The 27,680-nt window shown below is 38.4% G+C and overlaps 1 protein-coding gene across 1 annotated transcript in view; it reads left to right on the forward strand.

The window, feature by feature from the left end:
- Nucleotides 1-27,680, forward strand: part of ACVR2A (activin A receptor type 2A) — a 65,543-nt gene that overhangs the window by 16,535 nt on the left and 21,328 nt on the right. The window contains exons 2-4 of the mRNA XM_068407579.1: nucleotides 19,019-19,226; nucleotides 21,373-21,482; nucleotides 23,158-23,312. Of these exons, the coding sequence (XP_068263680.1) occupies nucleotides 19,019-19,226; nucleotides 21,373-21,482; nucleotides 23,158-23,312 (473 nt within the window). The remainder of the gene's footprint in view (nucleotides 1-19,018; nucleotides 19,227-21,372; nucleotides 21,483-23,157; nucleotides 23,313-27,680) is intronic.

Raw genomic sequence — 27,680 nt, forward strand, 5'->3', positions numbered from 1 at the left:
AAAATTCCCTGTATTGTCTCTAAAACAGCAGTCTTGTTGCTCCTGACAGGACAGAATAAACCACTCCTAAGAGTGCTACACAGAAAAGTTGAGTCACTGTTACTGTTTGGCCACTGATTTACCAAATATCTGTTGGCTGTGTTGACTACCTGTGGGTAATCATTGTCCTGGGAGGGGGGAAAAAAAGGCAAACCGTTTTTCTTCTCATTTGAACAGGCTATTCTTCTGTTGATCTTAGTGATAGAGCATTCTACATATTGAAATACTCATTGACTACTGCAGAAGAAACACCTTGAACAGGCAAGACATGAGAATTCTCTGATAACTTCTTGGTTTTTTTGCAATTGTGAAGCTTTGGTGTTCTTCTGGACTGCCAGGAGAATTTATTGCTGAATGAATTCCTCACTTGTGACAAGAGAAACACCTGTTTCTGCCTGAGCAGAAGCACTCTGCCATCAAAGACAACATCTGGCAGTAGAAGCTCTTAAACTCCTGTTTATAACTTTCCTTTCTGTGTAAGACACTCCAAATACAACTCTGGCAGCTCTCTCGAGAAAGTGAGCACCGGTGTGCTGGGGATTGCTGCTGTCTTGAAGAAAATACAGCACTAGAAATACATCATCATTCTGTCCATTACCTTAATACCTGAAGAGGTTTATTTTACTGTTAGAAATGCATTCTTTTGGTTGTCATGGGTTTTTTTTTTTCAATAACTAGGAATAGAAAGTTGCATATGAGCACATATATAACTTAATCTAAACTGAAAGTAAACAACTTGAAATCTGTTCTCTTAGAGGTCCTAAGAATTCCAAACATCAGGCTGGAAGATTCAGCTTTTTAAGCATCATTCTCTTTTAAATCAGGTTGGGAATTTGAAGTTAATAACCTAGATACAAGTACTTAGCAGTAATTCCTCCATTTCAATCCACGCCAACATACTACCTCTGTCTGATAGCAACGGAAATGCATTTAGGGACGCTTTGGGGGCTGAGTACCTTGATAACTTGTCTTTTCTTCCTGTTCAGCCTGCTGGCCAGCTGCTTCACATCAACTCCACTGAAGTGATTGATGAAGGTACTTTAAACAGAAAAAGTACATTTGCTAATGATAGGTAATTAAACTGTAGAACTCACTGTTTCAGAACATGTGGAAATAAAAAAGAGTCTGACAGATGGACAAATTCAGGGAGGATAGTTTGTTCAGAGGTGCTTAAACTTGGTCTGGATGGAACCACCAGATCAAATAATTCTTAGTTGCTGAACGCTCCTGCCAAAAGCCTTTAGTTAAACCTACAGTTATTGTTGTCTGATGCTTTTGAAACATTCTTCTCCAAAGGGTATTTCTGCTGAAAATGAGGCGAAATTGCTTTTTTTTTTCCCGTGTGTGTTTTTATACTGAGCTGGCACCTTAATACAGAAATGCTTTACAACAGTTAATGAAAGATAGCTACTGTTTGAACACATTCATTTTCTCATTTCTTCCAAACAGGAGAAAAGTTGTAGCCTCAGTATTTGCACGTAGGGATTTTTGTAGGTATATGTCTTTGAGAGGGCAACAGCAAAGAAGCATTCCTTGCACTCGAGGTTCCCTTTCACTTCACACCTCATCTTGTGTAAGTACTGACTGCTGCTGAAAAGGGAGCGGTCCTTCCCCTCCCTCGGACTGGTTTCCACAGCCTGCCCTGTGCTGGACCCAGCAGGGAGTTGAATCAGCAATTACAATCTTGTGCAAAGTTCACTTTGCTTCCATTTACCGTATGTTTTTGAGAAGTTAAATTGTAGCTCACGTTGTAGTTGTGATTCTGTAGTTGTTTCATTTGCATAGTCCTGAAAGAGTGTTCTTTAGGGCATGAAGGGGATCAGAGGGTGAAAATAAGGCAGGTTCTGAAGTTAAGTCTGTGGTGGTAGGTTGGTAGGAAGTGCTGGGTAGTTAATCGGCCTCTGTGAGTTTGTACTATCGATCCTCGACAGGGTTAATGTCTGAATTCCCTACAGACTCTGCATGTTTGAAGCACACAGTGTCAGCATGTTCAGTGTAACATGCTGCTTGCTTTGAGCGTGCTTATTCTGGGTGGCTTTAGCCGTAGTGGCAATGAAGACATTGCAAATGGTATAGGCTAATCCAAACTAAGTATCCTGAGTTCTTTTTAAGTTGCTTTGATCTGTTAAATCTTTATCATCAATGTTGGTTCAGTGAAACAGATAAAAACTAGTTTATGTGTAATAATACAGTCTGTGAGTTGTACTCCTGATTCAAGATACCCTTTCCCTGGTCTTAAGAATCAGGCGTTTTAGAACTTTTGGTTAAAAACTCTGGTTTTCTAGTTACTTCACCTAGATCATTGACAGTCTGAAAAGATTCTTCATCCTTTGTCCTGTGTGCAGCTATTGAGGTGGATATTCAAAGAGTTCTGTTGCCAGCTCTGTCAAAGCCTTATTTGACATAGAGTAGTCTAGGCAAGTCTTATTTTCCAAAAGGCTGTGAAACCAGAAACTCAGGATAATCACTTACTATTAGCCCATGGTACAGTCCATGAAGAGATGTTTCTGTGCCTCTTACTCACCTGCCTCCATGTGCAGTGAGTGGAATGCTATTTCTAAGGAAACCTGTGAGAAACTGGCATGAATGTAAGCAACCATGTAACTCCTACCATGGCTTAAGGTATGGATTGGGAAGTTCTGGGGAATTTATGCTTATTAGAGAACAAATTTAATAGGCAGAATTATAACTTGAATTTATTTTTTGTGATCTTTTGTGCAGCATAACTGAAAAACTGTTGTTTTCCTCTCCTACTGAAAGTGTCTGAGATTCTGATAGTTCCTTAGGAGCGATGTTGAAGACATCTTAGCAGATAACCTGTTTAGTAGATGCTCTCAGAAATAAACTAGTGGAGTATACCTATGGTCTTCTTTGTCCTCTTGCCTTTGATAGGCAGGAGAGATTGGTACCATTGCCTCTGGGCAGGGGGAGTATGTATGGAAAACACCTTTAAGGAACCTGGCTTGAGACTTTTATTAGCGTGGAACTTGGAGTTTTAATCATCGAATTTAAGACTGTTACTTTGTCAAGGTGTGGAGAGGCTTTTTAATGTAGTAACAGCATTCATGTTCTGGCTTTCACTGTGTTCTTGAATAAGAAGAATAAGGTCAAAATCATATCAAAGTGCCTTCAGGATTTCAGGTCCATAGATGTCGTTTTCTTAATTGTCATCAAAATTTAGAAGACAAATTAACTTCTAGTAGCAAGTGCAGTACTTTTACCTGAAAGCTTTTGTTTGTGTTGTTGTGTTCTTCTATCTCATACATCCCTGACTCATCCATGGACTTCTGGATTTCTTTTTTCTGCTCACAGCTTGATGAGAAGTGTCAAAACCTGAGCTGTCTTTATAAAGCCACAGTGTTATTTCTTTTGGGCTACGTGGTTAATTCCTTATTCCACAAAACAAAAAAAAACAGAGTAGTAATTCTTACCTGTGAGTGAGGCTAGCTTTGCTAGGTGAATTTGTAATATAAAATGGGCATCTGTGAGATTCGTTTAGTGAACTGTAGTTCCTTCATGTCATGCTCCTTAGAGGGAAGGGCCACGTTCCTCACGTGAGATGTCTGTAGACTGTTAGAGTTGCCAAACAGCGAAGCTTGTCTTCTGAAGGGAGCAGCCCAGCCAGCGAAGCTTGTCTTGTCTTCTGAAGGGAGCAGCTATTCCCGTAGCAGAGAGGCCACATAGGTCTGGGGGAAGAGGCCAGAATGGCAGCCTTGAACGTGATATGGCCAAGGGAGCGGCTCTCTGTAAGTTACACAGACCGGCTGGTTGGTAGCGGTGATGGGCTGTTGGGTAGAATTACTACCAAATGTGCTTGAGTTGCATGTTGAGTTGCAGTTGCACTCTAGAAGAGCGAGCTTTTCCTTCTTTTCAGAACTTTCAAAGGCTAAAATGTTCTTGAGATTTCTGGCGATATGTATTAGTGGCACAGCCATATATTCATTCTGACATGAAAAAAAATCAGATAATAAAAATTGAAGGTTATATGGGTGCAGTATGATAGAAACTAAATTTTGTTTGCTAGGTATAAAGTAGTCTGTCTAGTTCTAGTTATTCCATCAAATTTACCTAATTAAAATTAAACACAGTAAAAACTCTTGCAGGCAAAACCAATCCCATGTTTTTGAAGATAAACAGCCAAGCTCTGAGAGAGTCTCTGCATGATCTTTCATTACTTTAAGATTTCCTACTCCACTCAAATGCTTTTTTTTTAATTAAACTTATAATATTGTGCTGGAATACATCACATAAGCAAATTGAGTAATTGGCCAGAAAATAAATTGCCTTGGTGTGGCACTACGAGGTGGCCCAGGTAAATAACAAAATAACACCATGCTTTATATTCTTGTACACTTGTTGTGTGTACCAGTCTAATCTGCTTTTGTTTGATGCTTTTTGCCACCAGCCAGCAGCCCTGGCAGCTTGGCAGAACTCTCCTGTGAACTCTGCCTTCTTGTCCTGAGGAGGTGATGAACTTCAGCCGTAGTATATTAGGATATTTCTCAGAGCACTCTGTTTTCCCCAGGTGCAGAAGTCTCAAAAGGTGTGGGGAATATCCTCTTGTTAAACTGCATTTTTTTAGGAGGTTAAAGTTAGCATTAAAAAAAGAAATTTATTGTCAGTAGGACTAAAGATAGGTAATTCTTTGAATAGATCATGAGCAAATGAACTACAGAAATACTGCAGAGCTTTAGGATGCTACTGCTCCTGCATGTGCAGGAAGAATAAAACAGGTGCTTGCCATATTCACCTCAATGAAATGTAAACTACTGTAGTCCGAGACAATATTACTATGATATTGGTGAGATTATTGCTGAAAAATGTCTATTTTGAAGCTTTGACTTTAAAAGTGAAGTCGCCAAACTGGGAAGGATTCGGAAAAAAAGACCTTCAAGAATAATCTTTTATCTACAAATCTTGTGTTATTGAGGGGCTAAGAAATCTCAATCAATTCAGTTTAAGAAACAGCATGATGACTGGCAACTCTCTGCAATGAGAAGGGATTTCTGACCTCAAAGGTGTTAAAAAGCATAAATATTAAAAAAATGAGTATTTTCAGTGAATCCTAACGAAGGTGAGATTACAGAAGGTGTCCATTTTTAACTGAGAAATTTAAAACGGAAATTTTGAATAAGAATCTTAAACTTTGAATTGGCTGCTACCTTTAATTAGATTTCCGTGGGGTACAGGGTTGTTTAAAAAGTTGTGAACTTGATGCAGAGGTTACCAGTTGCAGTTCTTTGCAAAAAAGAAAAGTTTAATGCAAGACACTTTTAATAAAAGAAATGAAATGATTGCTAGTAAGTATACAAAATCATAAGTGAGAACAGACCAGAACATGAGCAAGAATGAACAAATGTACACAAGGAATAGATAATTTTAGCATTAAAGGATATGTATTAAATCACATAAATATTCTATAGGTATATATGCACCACCTCTCCAATTTTAATTCTGCTTAAAAATGTAGCAGCAAGCTAAATATAGGGAAAAATCAAAAGGAAGCTGATTATTTATATTCTCAAGTAATTTCCCAAAGCTACTTTAAGAAAACTGTGTATAGAAAATATCTTTATTGCTGCCTGATGAGTTATAGTCTTAAATGCAGAAGAGCAAATCAGAACTTAATTCAATATTTAGAGAATTCCCATTTTATACCAGCAGTGCAAAAATAATTCTGTGGTGTTCAGTAGGTTTCTTTACCAAGGCTTTCTTCGATCCTGTATGTCCCCAAATCCTTTATCAAGGGGACTATGCAAGTGTATTTAAAATTACCTGAGCATATTTCAAAGTCAATATAATAGCTTTGTAATCAGTGATAAATATCTAATTTAAATATAATTAAAAATGCTTGTCATATATAAGCATGACTTTTAAGTAAAAGTTGTTTCTGCTCGCTTAGGAGGTGATAAGATTGTGGACTAAATGTGATTAATGTTCTTTGCAGATGTTGCTTTATATGCTTAGGCTTTCAGAAGTAAAGCAGTCTAGACTGTCTGTCTGCATTCTCCTGCAGCTTTCATCTTGATTAAAACTGGTTGTATTACATTTATCATCTTCCTTTCTTGAATGCCAGAAGGTATCTTAACTGGGTTTTGTATGTATATATGTTTATATAGAAAGATATTAAGTATCTTCTTTGGGTACTGTAAAAAGTACACATTTGGTTATGTTCAGCAAGTAGCAAAGATCGGTATTGTATCTAGAAATCCTTCAAACTTATCATTTGGCTTATTTCAGATACAGCAGATGTTATTCAAAATGTTATTTAAATTCACAGGGAGTGAATCAGGTTAACATTTTTAAGTGTTTTTTTCCCTGCTGTTGGATATACATCTGAGGATGGGTGGTGGCTTCTTTGGTCTTGCTGCAGTCATCTGTATTTCTGTCCAGTCTGATGTTAGTGACCTGTTAATATCTGTTTCATTCTACTAAACCAAGATCTTTCTTCCTGACCACCACCTTTGCCACTCGGGGTGATGGAACTGGACTGCTTCAAGCTGTGAAAAAGGGTCAAGCACAGCAGTGACATGTAGAGTACCTGAGGAGAATAAAATTTATCAGGGACGGGGATGTGCCCACTGTGTGGCAGAGCAGAAGATCTGAAAGCAGTTGAGTTTCTCATATCTTTGTCTTGGTATTAAACCTTTCACTGCTTTGGGAGATGATCAGTTCCTCACTTGTGCACACCAAGTACAACTGGAATGATTTTTCAGGGTTTGGAATAACCATATTTTCTGTTCATTTGCTTATATATCAATTGAAGATTGTCTAGGACTGATTTCAGGACTTGATGTATTTTATGGGCAAGTTTTAAGTGAAGGGAACCCTTTTAATACTAAGAAACTATTTGATGGTCAGTCAGTAAAACATTTTGGGTAGTTCTATTAAATATTAAAGGAGATGGGGTTTATTTTCTGTTACAACTTTTGTTGTTGCCGCCACCGAGTGCTTTATGTAAGTCTGTTGGTTAGAGTTGTTTATGAAAAGTTTGTAGCTTCGAGACCACAGTGCTGCCTTAAATCGAGGTTTGGGAACATGACTCCAGGTACTCATCAAGTATACGGAAGGGATGGAGAAGTAACTAGATAATAAGTCACCTAATACTGAGCTCTCATAAAACACTTGTAAATCCATTATAGCAGGTAGTGAGTTGTGTGTTGCTCTGTACTTTGCCATTGCCTAATTTTTTTTCCAATCCTTAACTATACAATGCTAAAACTGTTTTGGTTTCGTTGTGTCTTGGCAATGATATGTGATTTTTTTTTTAAAAAAAAAAACCAACTTTTTTGTAATACTGTAACAAAATTTAGTATTTTTCTATTAGGGCTTGGTTATCATTACGGAGATCTGTAATCTTGCCTGAATGTTGCCATAGCTAGCAGGGCAAAATTAATTAAAATAAAATATTTGAATACAAGTCTCACACGGCAAATCTGGATTCCCCCTGTTTTAAAAGCATTACCCAGTGCATAATTGATGTACTGGCTGAACCGGAGTTGCCGCTCTAAATGTAGATGCTTCGTAGTTGAGAACTGTGTAGGACTCCCTTATACAGAGCTGGGCTTCCTGAGAGTAATTTCTTAATAAAATTCTGGTAAATTATCTTAATACTTTAAATTAGCATATTGGAAAGTTAACACTAAAAATTTTATACAACATTTTGTAACAAATGGATTTTTTAAGGCTTTCTTGCAAAGTTAAATGAAGCAGAACTGGCTTAATTGCACACTTTAAGGCAATTTTTTCATTGATTTGCATGCTATAAACTTCTTTAAATAGTTTAGGATTATTGTACTATGTAAGATGTGGGTTATACAGTCAGGGTATGAGGCACCAAAATTCAGCTTGATCATGTGTTATTAAACATGTGATTTGCTAAAAACAAAAAATCCTCTAGCAGTAAGTTTTTAGTGTGGTTTTGAATACTTTTCATAACAAACATCCAGTGAAGCACAGTCCTATTGACTTCAGTTTTACTGAGCATATGTGCATGGTTCTTAAACGAGAATGCAATTTGATACATTAAATGTTTAGATGTTTCAAGCCTTTAAAACATGCTTTCAGTATCTTCATACTTAGAGATAATTCCAGCAATAATCTTGAGTTTCTAAAAGGTATTTTGTACTTCTAGAAAGTGAGACATTGTAGATTGACATTGAATTTTTGTTATACATAACCACAAATAAGAATAACTTGGTCTTTTTTTCCTTGGTTGGATTTTTTCTAAATTACTTGATGTTGGTATATTACAGATGTAATCTTCCAGATATTTTTATTTGTGCATTTTAGGGAATAGGGAGATATTTCCAGATTAGTAGAATAGAACTGATATTCATGCCAATAAGGGAAAAGAGAGGTGATTGATTCCGTATTGTTCTTCTAAATTTTCTGGTGTATAGGTTAAATTACAGCAATTCAGAAGCTTTTTTCTGGTGAAAGAATAACAGCAATTTTCATCCACTTCAGAATTTCTTTTGAGAAGAGTTTCTGGAGAGATTAATATTTCTTTTGCCACTTTATGAGGGCCAAACTTTAGAACCATGTGTATAGTTACCTTTTAGTACACAAGAAACTGTTGTGGTATTTATTTGAGGTTAGCTCATGTATCGTTGAGCTCTGGTGATATTTTCAAGTGTCTGTTTGCTTTGCTTCATACTGAACATCAAACAGCCTTAGAAAAGGCTTTTTTTTTTCCCTCCTTAAGAAAAAACACTGAACATGAAGACGTAGACTATTTGTAAGTGCTTGTAGGCAGGTAAGAGAGATAAAAGCCAGTATCTGGGATTGCTTTTGTATTGCTTTGATTGTCGTGTTAGATCAGTACTGATTTATTCAAGGCAGCAGTTGCTGCATTGAACTGTTCTAATGACAATAAAAGTGCTGGTTGTCCAGTGAGTAGCATGTTCTTAAAGTCACTACTACAGAGTTAAGTTCTAGAACACTGAGTTTTACGAAAGTACTTTTAAATTGGTCCCTTTTCCAGTCAGTTTTTCTTAAAGCTTTGATGACAAATACAAAATAATGAGTTAAGTTTTAGTATGTAGTATCCGGACTTTAATAAACCTCCTTTTGGTTTTGACATACTTACTTTTTGGATTTGTTCTTCTAGTTGCCGATCTTGCTTTTCTGGATACAATTAGTAATAATATCGAAAAATGACAAGTGGGTAGAAAATCTGCTTCAAGAAAGTCCTAAAGATTAAAAAAAATGAAGCAGAAGAATAGACTAATATTGAGGTACATTAGGAAATTGCTTTGTTGTTCCATTGCTTTTTTCCTCTTGTTGTGAATCTTAAATATTTGAAGTTTTTGACAGTTTACTGGTCACTTCTCTCAGAATTTATTCCACATAAAAACTGGCATCATAATGATATCTAGTGAAATTCTGTCGGTTCTTGCTTCTTGAGGGAAAGTTCATTTTGATGTGTAGTATCTTTAGAGCATGGGGAGGCGATGATGGGGGTTAAAAGTAATGAGAGTATTTTAATAGTGAGCATTACATATGGTGAAAAAGTTTACTTAATGAAGACTCCATGAGGTAGTTGGACTCTGGATTTCCCTAATCTTCTCTAGAAAAGAAGTCCAGAACTACATGCTTCAAACAAAGAAATCTTGGTGCTCTTCTTCCATCCTTCAGTCAGTACCCAGCTCGTCTGTGCTGAAGATGAGTGTTGTGGTTGACAGAGTTGAGCTGTAGCCGAGGTGCGGAGCTGGAACTGCCTGTGGTGGTGGGTTTGGAGCTTGAGACAGGGAGAGTGGACTTAGGAGCTTGAAAGCAAGAAGAGTATGTGCTTGCCCTATCCACGGTGTTCTTGTCCATAAAAACAGGGGTTGCTTCAAGCGATGTGAATGGGAATTTTTACATAATCTTCAGATTTACAGTCTGACACAGCGAGCAAAATGAGGCAGCATGAGAGGGGACAAACAGAAAATCCATTTCAAGTGACAGCCAGTGTAGCTAGAGGTGGAGAGGCAGTTTTGCTGGATTTTTTTAATGTAATCAATACTGATTTCAGCACATACGCACATTTTAAATTCTTTCAACGTAGAAAAAGATTGGAATTTTATATAAATAGGACTGGACAGTATAAATGGAATTAAACAGATACAGCAAAGTTCGAGGTTATACATATTGCTTTATGAAGAAGGTTCAGCAGTCAAAAACATATTAGCATTTTTATGGTGATAGGTATTTACTCAGATGTGTGATGCTGCAGTCTGACATTTATTTAAGTTTGGTGGCTGAAGGAAGGAATTACTTCCACTCATTTGTGCCAGTTCAGCTGTTTGTGAGGCTGTACAGCAGAGTCTGCTTTTTTGATTGCACTACAACTTAAAAATGTATTTGCATTATAAGATACCATGAGCTACTAATGTGATTTGGCTGTGATGCATGCGATCCTAAACTGCTTCTGAAGGAGTATTTCCTAGCAAACGAACAATATTGATACCAGGCAAGTCTCTGGAAATGTCTTCAGTACTGAATGTAGTTCTGGCCAACCTGTGTAAGAAAGATGAACTTGGAAAGGCCTACTGTTGTGATGAGGTAGTGAAACAACAAGGAGAATGAAGATGAAAATACAGAAAAGCCCCTGGATCATTGACTGTATGGAATCAAGACTGAAGCTAAACTTGATGATTCTCCATAAATATGTCGGAGAATTAAAATAAGAGAGGGGTAAGGATGGGTTTCCAGCTCAGTTGAATGGGTGAACCTTTAAAGGCTTGAATTTTTCCATAGTGGATCCTGCTTTTTCCCCACCATGTTATTCTGTTTGCCTGCCTGTCCAAGGTAATCCCTCCCTCTGTTTACACAAATCTGGAACCTGTCTCTCATTGTTCAGCTGCCATCTGGACAAGGGCAGCTGTAGCTTGTCTGGATCTGCTGGTCAGTGGATGTGTACTCATCAGCCAGCCAGCTAGCTACTGCCAGTGAGCTGCTGCGTGAGCCAGGCCGGACGAATAGCTGAGCAGTTTATAAGTTTTCTGGGCCAGTTTCAGCAAAAGAATACAGCTGATGCTTTTTAAAAAAGAAAAAAAAAAAGGTGAGAACTGTCTGTAAGTATGTTTAGGCTGAGAACTTGGTTGTAACCACAGAAAAAAGTGACGTATAGCAATGGTAAAAGAATCTTAATTTAACTAAGAAGCTTGATCAGCATATGAGAGATAACTGTGTAGTGGTTTTGCTTGCAGTATGAGAGTGGGACACAACACCCACAGAGAGACTTGTTTGAGATCTGAGTTTAAGACCGAATCACACTGGTCGTATTGTCTTTTAAATAGTTATATAAGGTCCTGAAAGACAGAAAAAGAAGTGGGGGGAGGATGCATCACATGGAGGAAACATCAAATGTGAAGTTGGATGCTTGCCTCGTAGATGTGTTGACTATGTTTTTTGTTTGACTTGGTGTGTGGTTCTGTTTTCTTTGCAGCCAAACTGTTAAAAAATTTGCATTGAACTTGACTGATTTGGAAGGCAAAAGGTATTTAATTTTTTTGTAATTGGCCTGACTTAGCTCTTCTGTGCACATTTTTTGAGGGATTGGAATGGATTCTCCTTGCAGGGAAGGGGAGATATTCCTTATTTCTCATTGTATATACTGGTGAAATGTTGATGCTGATCGTATTCAACAGGATTCTGGAAGGTGTATAAAATAAAGAGTACAGGAAAAGAGTTGGAGAAAATGTCATTTACTGATCTTCTCTGTCTTATAGTCTAATCAGATAAGGAAGTTTAAAGACAAACAGAATTCCTGGGAAACTCTTTTATGCGTTTTCATTAAGTGATGAATATGTCAGAATTTCCCACCACCATGAGGTTGCAGTATTTTCAAACTTTCATTTTAGAAAGTTCTTAAAAACGTTTCGTAGTTGATGGTAGGGAAGTTCTTACAAAGTTTCGTAGCTCAGAGAAGAACTTCTGCAAATACCAGCCCTGAGAAAGGATCATTTTGATCAGAAACAGCATAGAGATTCAGAGCCAGGTGTTATTGAGGTGTTGCTCTGACCAAGGTGGGAAGCGGACTGAAGCCTTTGGGCATTGGCAGTAGAGGCAGGATGCCATCCGTGAGAAGTCCCCACTTTTTTACATCTGTCTGCAGACTGGTTCCCTCTTGCTGTGTGGAGAATTTAGATTGTTCGGTGCAGTCTGTAGAGAGGGAGGAAGCTTGCTTATATCTCTAAGCTGTCAAAATAGCATTTATTTGAAGGCAGATCTTTTTTTTCGTAGTTAGAATTCTCTGTGACCCCTGTTTTATCTTTGGAAAATCTAGCATGATAGAGAAGGGTATGAAGAACAGCCAAATGTTGCCTCCTGAGCCACCCTCTGCATTGGATGAATGCTTGTGTAGAGGCTTTTAATGGATGTGCAGACCCTTACAATGAAAGGAGCCTCCACTGAGGCTTCTCGTATCTGGTGTGCTGCAGCACGTGCAGTGGCGGCGAAGCGCTGCAGGATTCCACTTGCTTTGGGACTCTCACATCAGATGAACAGCTATGACAGGTATCTGAGATCACTGCTGGGAAACTCACTGTCAGGCCTCAAAATAGAAATTCTGCTCGTTGCCACCACCAGCATGATAGTCATCCTTCAAGACGATTCATATCTTCCTAATCTAGTTTTGATATCCTTAGGTGGTTTATTTAGGCTGGGAGTATTCCTGCCAGTGAAGTGCCTTACTTTTTTAGTTTAATAACAGCATTCCAAGACTGTGGAAATGGTGCTACTCACACGTGTGCAATGCGAAAGCATCCCTAGCTACTTCACAAGCAGCTGCATGCAGAGACAGTTGGGGATGATACCACCCAGTCAGGGTACAGCAGAACCCCAGTTTTCAAGTTTTTAATCTCAAAAACTGAGTTTTTATTTGAATTTTGTTTATACATTCAAACCTGCATACAGTATTGAGGGCCAGTGTTCTTGAGAGGAGTGGTGGGAAGGCACCCGTTAAGGCAAGCATTGTCCCTTTCATCTGTGCCATGTCCCTTTTTCTCACTTTCTTTTAAATCTTGGCTGAGTTGAAATGGCTTTTCCTTTGAGGTCAGCTACTGTGATTATTTTCTGTAGTGATTGATTTTTTTGTTTGTATTTGGGGTTTTGTGCTGGGGAGAGGAGGGTAATCCTAATTGGAAACTGTGTGTGGAAACCGTGTGTATTTCTAGCATTAGTGTCTGTTTGGCCCTGGTCAATTTTTTTCAACCTCTGAATATTGTAGAATTTAAACTTTTCTGGTGAGTACTGAGCCCTGTGTTATTTGTTCTGGTAGATTTTCACCGTCTTGTAATACCTTCTCTGTTGTGGAGGAGAGGGGACATTTGACCAGTAGTGTCTATAAAAGCTACCAGCATCTATGAGGCGAGTGTAGCCCCAAGGCTGTGCTTCAAAAAACCATTTACAGAATCTTTCAAGCTTTTTTCCCCCCTACAAAATCATTAGCAGATGAGAAAGCTTTCCTGTTTTGTGCTGCTCACACCTTGCCGTGACAGGAATGGCATGTTTGAACTTGAAAACATCAGCCTGTGTTTTAGTGTGTTCCCTTGAAGTCAAGAAGTGTGAAAAATAGCATTTACCTTAACTCGAGATTTCTAGAGATTCTCAGAGGATGCTGATCTTTATTTCAGAGCTAGCCAGCTGATGCCTTAGATATTAAGGTGCCAGTAATGGCACAACTGGTTTCTAACTCAACAACATAGATGTTGCCTGACCCTTTTTCTCCATTTTCTGCCACGTGCTTTGCTCTGAAATGATTTTGGAAAACTTGGACACCAGAGGTCTGTTTTTTTCCCACTTCCTTAAATCCAGTCTTAAATAAGATATTCGGAAGTACAAGGCAGAAAATGGAAATTCTCTACAAAATCCTATTATGACATTATTAATTTCAATAGGACAAACTGCTTGGAGGGACTGTGGGGAGGAACACATATTGCAAAAGTCATTTCAGCTTCTTTTTTTCCTTGAGCAAGAGTTCAGCGAGATTTAGATGCCACTGTTGTGCCTCCTGCAGTGGCCTCTTTGAGTACTGCACGTATCACGATTGCCCCCTTAATCCCATCTTTAATCGCTCAGATGGAGACGTTACTTTGGATGGTACCATGGAGTCTCTCAAGTTTTCCATTTTGGCAAGGTCTGAACTGCAAAAAAAAAAATATTTTCGAAGTATATGATGAGATATCTAAGGAAATACAGGTTTCCTGATAGTCTACCTCCCTGCCAGTCATACTCTAATCCTAATTGTTATGCAAAAAGCTACACTACAACTTCCAAGTTTACTGTAGGACTTATGTCCTTACCTACTTTTTATTTTAAAATATTATTTTAGGAAAAGAAACCTTTTAGAACATCAGGTCAATCTTTAAATTTTTAAGATTAACCTTTTAGCCTCTTAAAAGGTATTAAGTCTCGCAGACTTCTGAGATACAGAACTTTGGCGGCGTTTCTCCATTCCTCCCCAATGACTTTTTGATTAACTACAATGTAGGCTTGGTGGAACACGCTGAAAAGGAGCATGATAATGAGAAACTCTAGTCTGAAAAGATAGACATCTTCTGTGTAAGGTGGTGTGACAACAGTTCAGGTGATTTGTTACTTTACTGTCTTGTTTATCTTTTTCCTGATTCTTGCATTGCTTAAGTTAATTGCTGTTGTGTTTGGCTGTAATGAGCGTACTTTGGCTCTGTTTACATGCAGTACAGTCCCTGTTTGACCTGCGAGCATTAGAACAATGATCATAAGACTAGTCTAAAGATAACAAAATATGTTTTGGGACATATTGGTATGTATAAGGAGGACAGAATAGGTCCTTTCTGTTGGAGCTCAGTTTGCTTTATTAGGTTGAAAATAATCTCTTTATTTTTCCTTTGAGAAACATTCCCCTGGGTGTTATCAGAAAAAATACAGAATGATAAAACCCTGCTTCCTGCTTGCGGGAGCATCAAAGCTGGGCCTTTTTAGTGTATATTTGTAGTCTCTATAGATATATTTGTGGGTCTAGAAAGTGTATATGAGATCACAGGTACGCATTGGAGGCACCCATCGGAGCAATCTACACACAGAGACTGGCTTTCAGAAGACTTGTGGGTTTTTCCCACGCTGACGTTTTAGATCTCGGCGCCATCAAACTAATCTTTGTAGCTTTTTCACCTCTTTTCATGACTTCAGCTTAAAAATTTTCATAAACCAGCAAGGAATCACAGGTTCATCTTCCCTTTGGCTGGAAGCCTCTGTGTCTTTATGTGGTGTCACCAACCAAGTATGCTCCAAAAGCAGTATTTGGAGACTGGAGGGGAGCTCTGTTTTGGAGTCTTCTCAGGAGATGAGGAAGATGATGATCACATTTCAGACTTGTTATTAAAACTGTCATGAAACTATTCCTGTGTTACAGACCAGTATGGCTGTGTTGCTCAGTTCCACATTTACAGAATAAAGCTAGATTATAAACTCCCAGAGGCTGGTGTATCTCTTTTTTTCCCCTCTGAGTGTAATGTACTGGTATCTGTAATAGAGAATTCATATTTAATCCAGTATCTTTTTCCAGTAATCCCTTTATAAATTAGGACTGTGTTAGTATAGTCCTCCTTCTTAGCTATGCATAGATTTCACTGTTTGCCCCTTTTTAATTAAAAAAAATGGCTACATTTTTTTTCAGGCATTCATATAGTCTTTCTGCTTGAAAAAATGGTAGCCAGTCCTTCAAATTCCTACAAAGGTGAGGTTTTCCAGACTGCACATGTGCACTCTAATAAAATTGCTTTCTGTACTGCTAACGATTACAGTGTATCCTGTATTAACAGCAGTTCAGAAGTTCACTAGCAAATGTTGGTTTTCTTCTCTTACTGCAGCTGTTGTGGGTGAACACGGATGTATAGTGATACAGCAGCACACTGACTGCAACGTGGTAACAGCATATATTAAATGTGATCTGTCTTAAAACATGCTGAAGTTACATACTTGAATATTCTTTGCTTTTTCAACGTGTTTTCCTCTCAGAAGCTTTCAGACTTTAAGTTCAGTCCGTAGGATCCTGCTGGTGCTTTGCTGATGGCTTCTTTCAAGAGCAGCATTTTGCCTTTTGAGATTCAGTAATAGGTTTCCCGAGGACCTGACAATTTCATATGAAAACAATTTGTCAGCACTCAAAATGGGTATAGGAGTTTTGTTATAGACATCCTATGCCTGAACTGGGACCCAAATAAATTTGCTTTTGTTGTAAATGCCAGCTGCCCCTCTCCTCTTAAGAGTCTGATTCCTGTGGAGGGGTGGCAGAGCTGTTAGAAGCAGATGCTTCCTTCGTGCAGTGGGCTCAGGGCTCTCGCCTTTGTGTGATTTCCCTTCTCTTCTTCCTTTACTTCCACTATGTTCCTGCTTTTCTACTATGAAAGATTAATCCAAGATTGTCCTGGTATGTCCATACATCAGTTTAGTCTGACCAGACCTACATCAAATGTATGCTCAGCCCCTAGAGAAGGTGTTATGGTTAGATGCTCCAGTCAGATCCACAGGCACTAAACCAACACTGTGATTGCTGGCGAGTGGGATAGGTTGAACTGATTCAGAGCATTAATGGATAAGAAAACCTGACTATAGAGAAGACGTGTATAAGGAGAATATTTGTGCAACGTTAATTTTACTGTAGTTTCTGAATTTTATCAAATTCAGCTTGTCTATGGTCCTTCAAAGCTAGGCTTGGCAGCAGAAGAAAAGCAATGGCACGTATGAGCTAAATCCAGGACTTCTGCTTTATTGCACTGACAGAACCAAATTGTTCAATCTGTTGCCTCATCTGTTTCTTGCCATAGCTGGGAGTTGTAAAGGTCAGGCCATCGCAGCACAAAGAATGTAATAGTTAGCATGCTGCATCTCGCAGTGTTACCAGCTGGCTAGTGCATTTCTCCCATTGAACACCCAGGCTCCTTCCCAAAAAGCGTAAGCAGAATCCTCTGCCTATTTTGGGAATGCGTCAAAGTCAAAAGTTCCTCAAGGTGGTAATGTGGGATGCCCAGTATGGTAGCACTGCGCTCGACTCTGATGTCCAGGGCTGCACTTCAAGAGGGCTGCAGCAATTTTCAGTTTGAAATAATTCTCATCACCCTGAGAGGTGCAACGTTTTTAGAGAATGAGAAGTGTGGGTGTGGCTACAACGCAATAGCTGGTGTATCAAAGTTATTGTGAATATATGTGAATAAATCTTTCTTCTCAGCAAGGGTCATTAGCCATTGGAAGGGGCTGCCCAGGGAGGTGGTGGAGTCACCATCTCTGGAGGGGTTTAAGAAAAGCCTGGACATGGCACTTAGTGCCCTGGTCTAGTTGCCATGGTGGTGTCAGGGCAATGGTTGGACTCGATGATCCCAGAGGGCTCTTCCAACCTGATTGATTCTGTGATTCTGTAAAGGAGGTAATGAGTGATACAAATAAATATACATAAAAATGACTGCTCTGGAGGACCTTTTCTGTTTGAATCTGATCTTCAGCATGATGTGTACTGTACCTTTCTCTCCTGAAGGTATCAGATATATGCTCAGGCAAAGTAAATGTGTTTTGCCATCTTCCTGACCCTTCCTCAATTTTGAAGTGAATCCTCTGACTCTCTTTGATATCCCTCTCTGTTTTTCCATGTTTTTAATACATGTTAAATGATGAAGCTTGCATGAAGATGAATGACATACTCTTGGTAGTATTTGACAAGATAAAACAGAAGTAAAGTCCAGTTAATTCCTCCATTCTAGTATTTTTGTTAATGGTTTTGCATCCTAACAACCCTTTACCTTTGCAGAAACCAGATTGGTGCTTTATATCACATTAAGATGATGAAGTTACCTCCACTCTGAGGGGCCTCAGTCTGTTATATATGCTGGGTTTTGCTGTAGGTTGTTAGCAAGCATCAATGAATCAATTACATTCATAATTTAAAAGACACAATTAAATTTAAAAGTTCAGAAACTTTTATTTTTAAGAATGCTGGAATGACCGAAAATAAAATCATGTGCTCTCAGGATAGGTTAGCTAGTCTGCTAGCCCATTCACCAGCACGTTTAATAGAGACTGCAGCGGCACTTCAGCCTCCGATGGCTTTTTTTGCCTGAAGCCTGCACATCAGCCATCGTGGTTGGTCCCACTGTGGGAAGGGGAGACGTGCCCCTGGGCCTTCTGAGAGCAGAAGCACTTGGTTATTGAGTTATGACGAAGGCCTCGTGTCTTCTGTCACAGCGGGTTGGCTGGGTGGGACCACACAGCAAAAAAACGGGGCTGTACTTGGACATGAGGGACTGTTGCCTCACACCTCCAGGTCTCAATTCCAGTTGCTCACTTGGCAAATCAGAATCACAGAATCAACCAGGTTGGAAGAGCCCTCTGGGATCATCAAGTCCAACCGTTGCTCTGACACCACCATGTCAACTAGATCATGGCACTAAGTGCCATGTCCAGGCTTTTCTTAAACAGCTCCAGAGATGGTGACTCCACCACCAAGAAGCTACATCGCAGATGAAAGCTAGGGGGAAAGATGTTGATGGCTTAAAACTGAGTTTATTAGTTGGGTTTACATATCTAAGATGTACTGACTGTTTTTTTGGCATGTGTAATAAGATAAGAGACAAAAATGCCTTTTGGTAAATTCTACCAGGTAAAACTTCTTGTCTGGCTAATATTATAACTAAATCTTTACTGTTCAGTCTTTTAAATTTTCTCTGCTGTTGCTATTCAGGGAGAAGTGTTGCCATATCTTGTTCTTCATTTCTTCAAATCTTGATAAATTATCCACGTCACTGTTTGACTGAACAGAAGATCTTTGTTTTATGTTTCAGCACTTACTTGGAATGCTTGTGAACTTTAAATGTTTTCTTTCTTTATTTAAAAAAAGGAGGGGAGAGGGTATATTGATGCAAGTGGTGTATGATATTTTAGTACATCCTAGTTTTGACTGTTCGTATGTCTCACCCTTCAGACTGCCGTTTAATTGTGGTTTACTTTTCGTTCCTAAAAGGTGCCATACTTGGCAGATCAGAAACACAGGAGTGTATCTACTACAACGCTAATTGGGAAAAAGATAAAACGAATCGCAGTGGTATTGAACCTTGTTATGGTGATAAAGATAAAAGACGACACTGTTTTGCTACATGGAAGAATATTTCTGGATCAGTTGAAATTGTGAAGCAAGGTTGCTGGCTAGATGACATCAATTGTTATGACAGGTAAATGAGTTTTCCTACAAATCTTAAATTTATTTGTAATTTTAAGCTATTTTGCCTGTTCATAATTTATACAACCTCCCCTCTGCAAACAGTACTTGAGACAAATGATGATACAGTAGTCATGAATAGTTGCCCTTTTTTAGATGTGCACATGTATAATACACGTCTGTCTTTTTTGTTGATGCTCACTTACCTGTATTTAGGGACCCAACTTCATCTAAGTACTTTGTCTTGTTTGCAGAATAGCATGTTTTACCTTCTCTTATTTGCTTAGTATATATTTAAAAAATTATTCTTTTTTAAGCCACTAATAATAGATTTTCTAATGACTTGTTATTGCCAAGCAGTGCAAATATAGCTATTGAAACCAGAATGCAAAATTCTATAGTTCACTTTTCCAAACTCTTTGGAGTTGGAAAGTCAGCATATTGCATCTCTTTACTTAAACGTGGAAGTATTTTGCCTATTTATTAAAAAGCTCACCTCAGTGAGCTCTAAAAGACATCGAATATTCTAAAATTCCAGTCATTTTTTTATAACAGATGGTCTAGCAAGTACCCACGAGCAGGAACAGCAGGACTTGGGGTTTGGTAGATACTGTCTGAATAAAGGTCATGACTCTCTTAAGAAATGGTATTGTAGTTCTTTGAAGTACTATACTAAGTTTTATTTGACCAAAGCAGTTGTTATTTTGGAAAGGGAGAGAATTATGAAAATAAATGTGTAATAGAGCTTCATTAACATGTATTTAGAAATTATTTTTAGCAATATTTTAGGAAGTTTTCCTTTTGTCTTTCTTAAATGTTGAATGAATAGAAGAAATCCTTATACTAATTTCTACCAAATAAAGTTTCCCTGCACACTAGGATATTTCCTCCTTTAATGACAGTTTAAAGCTAAGTGAACAGCAGTTCTGATTTATCTGTTTCTCAGAGTAGTAGCAAAGCATCTGCAAGCTTGCACAGCATGATTGAAATTCGGCTATGCTGGAAGGAGAAGGATGATTTTAAAGAAATCTTATTTATTGCTACTAGAGTCTAGTTACTGTAAGTCGATCAGGATGGGAAAGTACTTTGTTTTGTTTTGTTTTGTTTTTTTTTTAATCTGTACTTAGTTGTAGCTTTGTAGAGCAAGTGGGGGTATTTACAATTTCTGACCTAAATTTATTTCTGCTAAATGTTAAATTTCTAGGATGGAAATAGAATTTTTTTGATTTGGAAATAGAATTAGGTTCTGCAGCATTGTTATCCTGCTAGTTCCACATGTATCTTTTAGCAGTTTAAAAATATTGGTACTAAATTCTCCCTTGAGCAAAGAAAAGAACTTGGAAGAAGAAATAAAATGCAGGAAGGACGGTAAGGAAATAGTTGAAAACTGAATAAAAGCTTGTCTGGCTCTAAGAGCTCGTTAACTGTAACTTGTCATAAGAATGCATGCTGCTGCGTTTGTCTAAAATACCCATTAAACAAAACCTTATCTCTGGGAGTGAAGAGTGGCTTACTAACCAGGGAGTTACAGTGTGGTGAGCTCCAAACAGCAGCAGATTAAGAACATGGAAGAATAAATGGTTGTGAAAGTTACAGTACAGTGTAACTGTAATAGCTGGTTCTATAAAATAACTTAATTGTTGAAGGTGAACCCAAAACTTTTTTGACAATCTTCAGCTGTATTTAAAATCGTCAACTATTGCTGCAGGATTTTAGAGTTCTCTTTCTGCTGTCGTCTCCTGCATGACTCCTACATTTCTCTCCTGACTTGAGTAGTTTCAGCTTATTTGTTAGTAGAACTGCTTCCCTGCAGTTAATTCATTGAGTGGAATAAGCCCTGGCCCTGAGCGTAGTGTAGGCAGGGGAAATTGTAGATGCATTTCCAAAGCTGACAAAAATACTGAAGAACAGTTCACATTCTGTTGATGGTTTTCTTTAACTTTGTCTTAAAAACAGCAAAAATGTGTTTTAGTATTAATGATATTTCATTGCAATATAAAAACTTTTATTTGTTTCTTCAGATTTTACTCTTACTTGGGTAGTGTGTCATCCTGGATGATGGAATGAAGTTAGCTTTAAATTTGAGCATATGTTTTCTCTTGAACAAAAAAAAAAAACAACCTTAAGATTAATAAGTTTTTTATTATTATCTTTTATAGGAATGATTGCATAGAGAAGAAAGACAGCCCCGAAGTGTTTTTCTGTTGTTGTGAAGGCAACATGTGTAACGAACGCTTCTTCTATTTTCCAGAAATGGAGGTCACGCAACGTAAGTTAGACTAACACGTTTATGAAGGAACTCCTTAGCAGAGCTCAGAAATATTTAATATAGTGCATGTCCAGGAGAGAAGACTTCTCAAAATGTTGTGGTCAGTTTTTCCTGCAGGAGATTTCTGATTCCTGGGTGATGGAGCGATGTGTGCACTCACATAAAGAGCCTAGAAAATTGCCAGTTCATTTCTTTGGTTTTGCAAGGTCTCTCTTCTAGAAGTAATTTAAATTGATAAAAGGTACTTCAGCTCTTTCCTAAGGGTGAGAAGGAAGGATAATCTGAAATAATTGGCTGGGTTAAGATACAGAAGTTACTGTCAAATTTTACCTTAATTGTGTAGGTAAGCTTCTGTACGTGTCTATAAATCACTGGGCTAGAAGCCATATCATCATCCTCACGTGCACGTACCAGCCTGTGAAGGCTCCTCTTCTTGAAGCAGTGCTCTCACCACTTCTTTAAACTAATTGGACCTTGGAGTTTCTCTGTAAATTGACACAGTAATCTTTAAAGAGGAGGAAAGAATATCCTTCCAGGTTACAAAGAAAATCAGGTAGCCAGATTTAACAAACAATTGTTTTAAAAGACAATAACTAAAAGATTATTTGATTATTCTTGCATATCTTCTTCCAGTCAAGAATCTAATCTTTGCTGGAAAGCTGAATAATGTTAATAACTGAACTGAAAACAGCAAATGTCTTGTGTACCACATAGCCAGAGGAAGTTGTTTATGAAATGAAATAACATTTTCTATGAGATTAAAATAGCCTTTGTTGACCCAAGAGAGATTCTTGTCACTTTTGTCAGTGATGCTGCTAAGTCAGTAATTGACATTCTTCTTCACTCTCATGAAACCTCTTTTGCCCCAAGGTCTGTGGCTACCCCTGCACCAGCTGCCTCAGAAGCAGGGCTTCTCTGGAGCCTTTCTGGAGGTCCTGTGGCCATGTCCAGCTAGAGAACTTCTACTTTCAGCGAACCAGCAGTGCATAGAAATGTTAGCAGATTATTTCTGGCCTGTTCTGCTTATTAATGACATTGTATTGTCTGCATTCCAAAGACTAAACCTCGGTGTTCATTCTTTTTTCATTCATTAGGTGATGGCATACTTGCAGTCTTTTTAAAATACACACATCTCTTACGCTCTGTGGATAGGCGGAGCTTAGAAGCACAAAAAAGTTAGATGTGCTGATGTGTAAAACTGGGGATCTAAGTTATTTCTGTACTTCCCAAAATGCTGCCTTTTTAAATCCGTGTCTGTTTACATTAGAGCATGCTATTTAATCAAGTGTTGTTAGCCTGTTGCGCTGACTGCAAGAGCTTTTAGAAAATCAGGGTGCTAGACACTTCAAGCCTCTTCTCCCGGGCAACTAGCGATAGGACAAGAGGGCACAGCCTCAAGCTTCGCCAGGGGAGGTTCAGGTTGGACATCAGGAAGAATTTCTTTACAGAAAGGGTTATTAGACATTGGAATGGGCTGCCCAGGGAGGTGGTGGAGTCACCATCTCTGGAAGGGTTTAAGAAAAGCCTGGACATGGCACTTAGTGCCATGGTCTAGTTGACGTGGTGGTATCAGGGCAACGGTTGGACTCGATGATCCCTGAGGTCTCTTCCAACCTGGTTGATTCTGTGATTCTGTGATTTTTGTTACTCAAAAGCTGTGTCCTTTTTTTTCCAGCAACTTCCAATCCTGTTACACCTAAACCACCTCTGTTCAACACCTTGCTTTATTCGTTGGTGCCTATAATGGGAATTGCAGTGATTGTGCTCTTTTCATTTTGGATGTACAGACATCACAAGCTAGCGTATCCTCCAGTACTTGTTCCAACCCAAGTAAGTCGCTGCGTTATTATTTTGGTTTTTTTGAATGATTAAACCGTTTTCTGGAGAGGAGAGAAAGGGGTGTGCATCTGTCACGTGGCTGAAGTCTTCTGCTACTTTCCTGGTTTAGAGGTGCTGATGCTTGCTAGCCGCAAAAGCAGAAAATTAAGCTTTACTTAAATAGCCTTATCTCCTTTAATTAATTGCTATTTGATGAACATATGAGCAACTACTTGATGTTTTTACACATCTGTGTGTTTTGGAGGAGAAAAACTAAACACAAAACTTGGGATGGCAAAGAGGCAGAGCTGCTGGACAGCTGTGGGAAGTTTGTACTCCCATGGAGTCAGAAGGACTAGTCTGAAAGCTGTGCGCAGCTGTGCTCAGGTACTTGTGGTTGAGCTTCACGTAAGGCTTAGCTTAAAACAAAAACGAAGGAGAAATGCTAATCCATAATGGCAATTTGCAGTGAGTAGAAAATAGTAACTAGCAGAAGGTTAGCTATTTTTACAAAATACTAGGATAACGGGTATCAGTTAAAGGGAATGTGAAGAAAATCTTTAGTTGAAGCATAATTCCAGGGTTTAGCTCAGCTTGTGGCCTTACTGTGATTCCTGTCATCTTTTTCCTCTTACTTGTTTATGCATTTTGTGTTTTGTCTTCAAATGTTTCAATTTTAGCAGTGTTTGCAGTTTACTTAGAAAATATTATGAGATTGTGGTCTCCAAATTTGAAACTTAAACTGTCAGTGTTGCATCAAAACAAACCTTTTTTGGCTGCATGTGCACAGTTCCTGCTGTTGTCAGGCTCCAGCTGATTCTGGAGGTGTGATTAGTGTTAATACTAGAATTCCTCTTCTTTCAGTTGTGTAGAAATTCAGCTGAGATTAGAAGGCAGCAAACACTTCAAACCAAAGTAGGAAAGATGAACAAAATGTGGTGGTGGAAATGGGGGGAGAAATGACTCGCCCAGGGACCCCCAGCACTTGGGTTTTTACAGTAGGAATTGAAATTAAGCTTCCTATCTCAGTGCAGTGACCACTCAGAATACACTGCCTCTCATACAGTGATGCTATTTATGATTAAATAAAATTTCAGCACTTGTTATTTTTGGTTGGATTGTATTTAAAAAGGATTTACATCTGTTAGCTCTGTATTGCCGGCTTCTGTGATATTTTTGGTGTTACTGCTTGACTTCGGGGTGTTCCAGGCAGCAGTATTGCCTGTGCTTGATAAATAAAATTGTTTTGGTTTCAGTTTCGTAGTAATAGATGAGAAAAAATTTGGGAGGAGACAGTGGGCATATGTTCTTGACAAATGAAAAGAACTTAATTTAGGGGAAAAAAGTCTGTTTCCTGTCCTTGCAGAAAGTATTACAGATCCTCAAACTTCATGCAATCTGTTAGCATAATTATTTCATCCATCTTGATTTTTATGTATTTGAGACTTTACATCAATGTAGTAGTCTTCACTGTGAGATCAAATTCGTGACTGCTAGTTGTGTGGATAATTTCAGCATGTAATTTCCTTTCTAGACTTAAAGAAATTAAATAAGTAATGGGTAAAGTGATAGAAAAGCAAGCAAATGTTACATACGTGTGAGATATCAAGAACATGGATTTTTATACTCTTCCTCTTATTTATTGCAGTTCTTTTCTTGCATGGTTTGTGTTTGGTACAGGAGTGGACAGGTCATAGATTTTTTTAATAAATAGGGTAATAACCTGTTTTGTTAATGCTCAGATTGTATCTGTTGGGATAAGTATATGTTGGTGCTTGAGCTAGTTATGGTGTAATACCATTTTCTTATCTTGTGGTGAATAGGCATTAAGGCTTGATGTGGAAAATCAGGAAAAGCTACTTCTGCCTGAAAAACTAAATGAAATTATTATGGAAATAGAATGTATAAATATTCTCCCATATGCAGCAGAGCAGTATTTCCCACTTTAAATTTGATTAGAGCTGATTTGAACAGGAGGCAGAGGAAGCAGGGAAAGAAGGAAAAGTATTAGTAATTTTGTAACCATGAAACAAACATTTAAATATTTATGCAATTAATATATTAAATATTAATATTACATTTCATAATTAGAGCATGAGTAGAGTTTGTAGGTGAATGGATTCGCTTCTGAATCTTTCTGTAACAAATGGTAGAATGGATAGATCGAATGTATAGCAGATTCTCACTAGAAAACAGGGATTTCTGTATGAGATCTAGATAAAGGTTATCTCATTTTACTCGGCTTCTTACCGGGGGGTGATGAGAGTACTAGTACTGATCTTTCTTTCAGTAGAAGTTAAAGGATAGATGAGGAATAAGGAAAAGATAAAAATGAGGAAACACTGAAGAATGAGAAGTTTTGGAATAATTAGGAGAAGAAGGGAGAAGAAAATAAAAATTCGGGGAGTAAAAGGGAAAGAAGTCGTTTGGAATATTTCAAAAAAGGAAGAAATATGCTGGAAGAAATTTTTGAACCTGTAATGAAATATAAAGGACAAACATCTGAGAAAATGCAAACGACTTCATCATCTTCTGAAAGTAAAATTGTTTCCCAGTACGGGCACATACCGGGCAGGCAGTTCCTACACAAACTGAGCTCAGTTCACGGCTGTGTGGGTTAACTTAACTTTATATTCCCTTTGAATGTACAGATGATAATAATTTTAAAATTTCATGTAGTAGAATTAGTTTGTACGTTGGGTTTAAGATTGGAAAGCAGTAGATATTTTTGTTTGCTCCCTACATGTTTCATTCTTGCTTTCAGGTATTGGGTAGAGGCCAAGGGGGTTAGTAGAGGAGGTAACTGCTGGGTACCCGAGTCGGAAGGTGCTCAGTGGGTCCCCAGGCGTGGGGCCAGGGCAGCCCCAGCAGAGCGCTGTGCTCCGAGGTGCCGGTGCAGGGACCTGTCCTTGCTCCTGCTGCTCCCGTTAGGCTTGGCTTGCACACTACTTCGTGTCGTGTTTGTGCTGTTAGCTGCATGCCTCACTTCATTGTGTGGGGTGCTGTCTAGTTACAGCTGTCACATCTTATAAAATCTGTCACGCTTTGAATTCTTAAATGAGTTATTAACAAATGTAAGTTTGCTAAATACATATGTAAATAGGTTTGAAGGAACTAATTCGTTTTCTTATTTATATTTGATTTAATCATGCAGCAAACATTCATACACGTCTGATCAAATGTACCAAAAAATGGATTAGTATTTTAAATAATTGAATCGGTGGGTTTTTATGTAGAAAGAGTTACTCTCACCCTGTTAATTTTCACTCAGGAGCACCAGGTACATTGAAAATGAAACGCTACCATCTTTGCCGACAAAGGCTTTCACTCTCAGATGAGGTGTAGTTTAGATTTCTCCACAGCATCCTCCTAATATTCCTGGTAGAACTCTGAATGTGGATGGCAAGGAGTTGATGTGTTGTGCTCATTTATTTTTTTATATCTCTTGAGCTCGGGCCAGAGTTGTCAGTCAATGCTAATTACAACTGTGGTGTTACCACTCTGTCATCTGATAGATGGGACCATAACCTATTTTATAGTGTAACTGACACAAGTAACACTTTCGGGTTTTATCAGTTCTCAGAGCTGTGGCTCCCAACATTTTACACCCATACTGTGCAAAGAGAGATTAACCTCTTGTACTTTTTGTTGAATGCCCGAGTTATGAATATCTTATTGGATCACAGAGTTGCTTTTTTTGTTTTTGTGTTGTTTTTAGAGTCATATGTTGAGAGGGTTGATAAAAAGCTTTACAGATTCACATAAAGTCATTTTTCTTCGTAACCTATTTTTGTGCTTTCTTCTGAAACGTTTGAAATGACTTGGGTCAAAGATGCTTCGTGTTTTTAATCACTAAGCACAAGAAAGCCCTAATGTAGCCCTGCATGGTGTTACCAGAAATACAAAGACTCAGAATGGACAGATTCTACTTAAACTGCTGCTGTCTCTTAGAGTGTCCGTAAAAGCAAGCTTCCTTGCTAGGAATTACCATTTTTCTCTCCTCAGGGAGGAGGATTACATAGTTGAAAAATAAAACTGCATCTTCTGCTTTTAACCTGCTATATATCACAGAATCCCAGAATCAACCAGGTTGGAAGAGCCCTCTGGGATCATCGAGTCCAACCATTGCCCTGACACCACCATGGCAACTAGACCAGGGCACTAAGTGCCATGTCCAGGCTTTTCTTAACCACCTCCAGAGATGGTGACTCCACCACCTCCCTGGGAGCCCATTCCAATGTCTAATAACCCTTTCTGAGAAGAAAAATCACATCCTTTAAGCTTTTCACCCAGTATTCCCTATATTGAGCACAATAATCTTCTGTGTGCTTCATTTTTGGTTTATTTGGCGTTTTTTTTACCCTATATGGATGAACCTCA

The sequence above is a fragment of the Nyctibius grandis genome, chromosome 9 (genome assembly GCF_013368605.1).
Source record: "Nyctibius grandis isolate bNycGra1 chromosome 9, bNycGra1.pri, whole genome shotgun sequence".
In the NCBI taxonomy this organism is placed as follows: domain Eukaryota; kingdom Metazoa; phylum Chordata; class Aves; order Nyctibiiformes; family Nyctibiidae; genus Nyctibius; species Nyctibius grandis.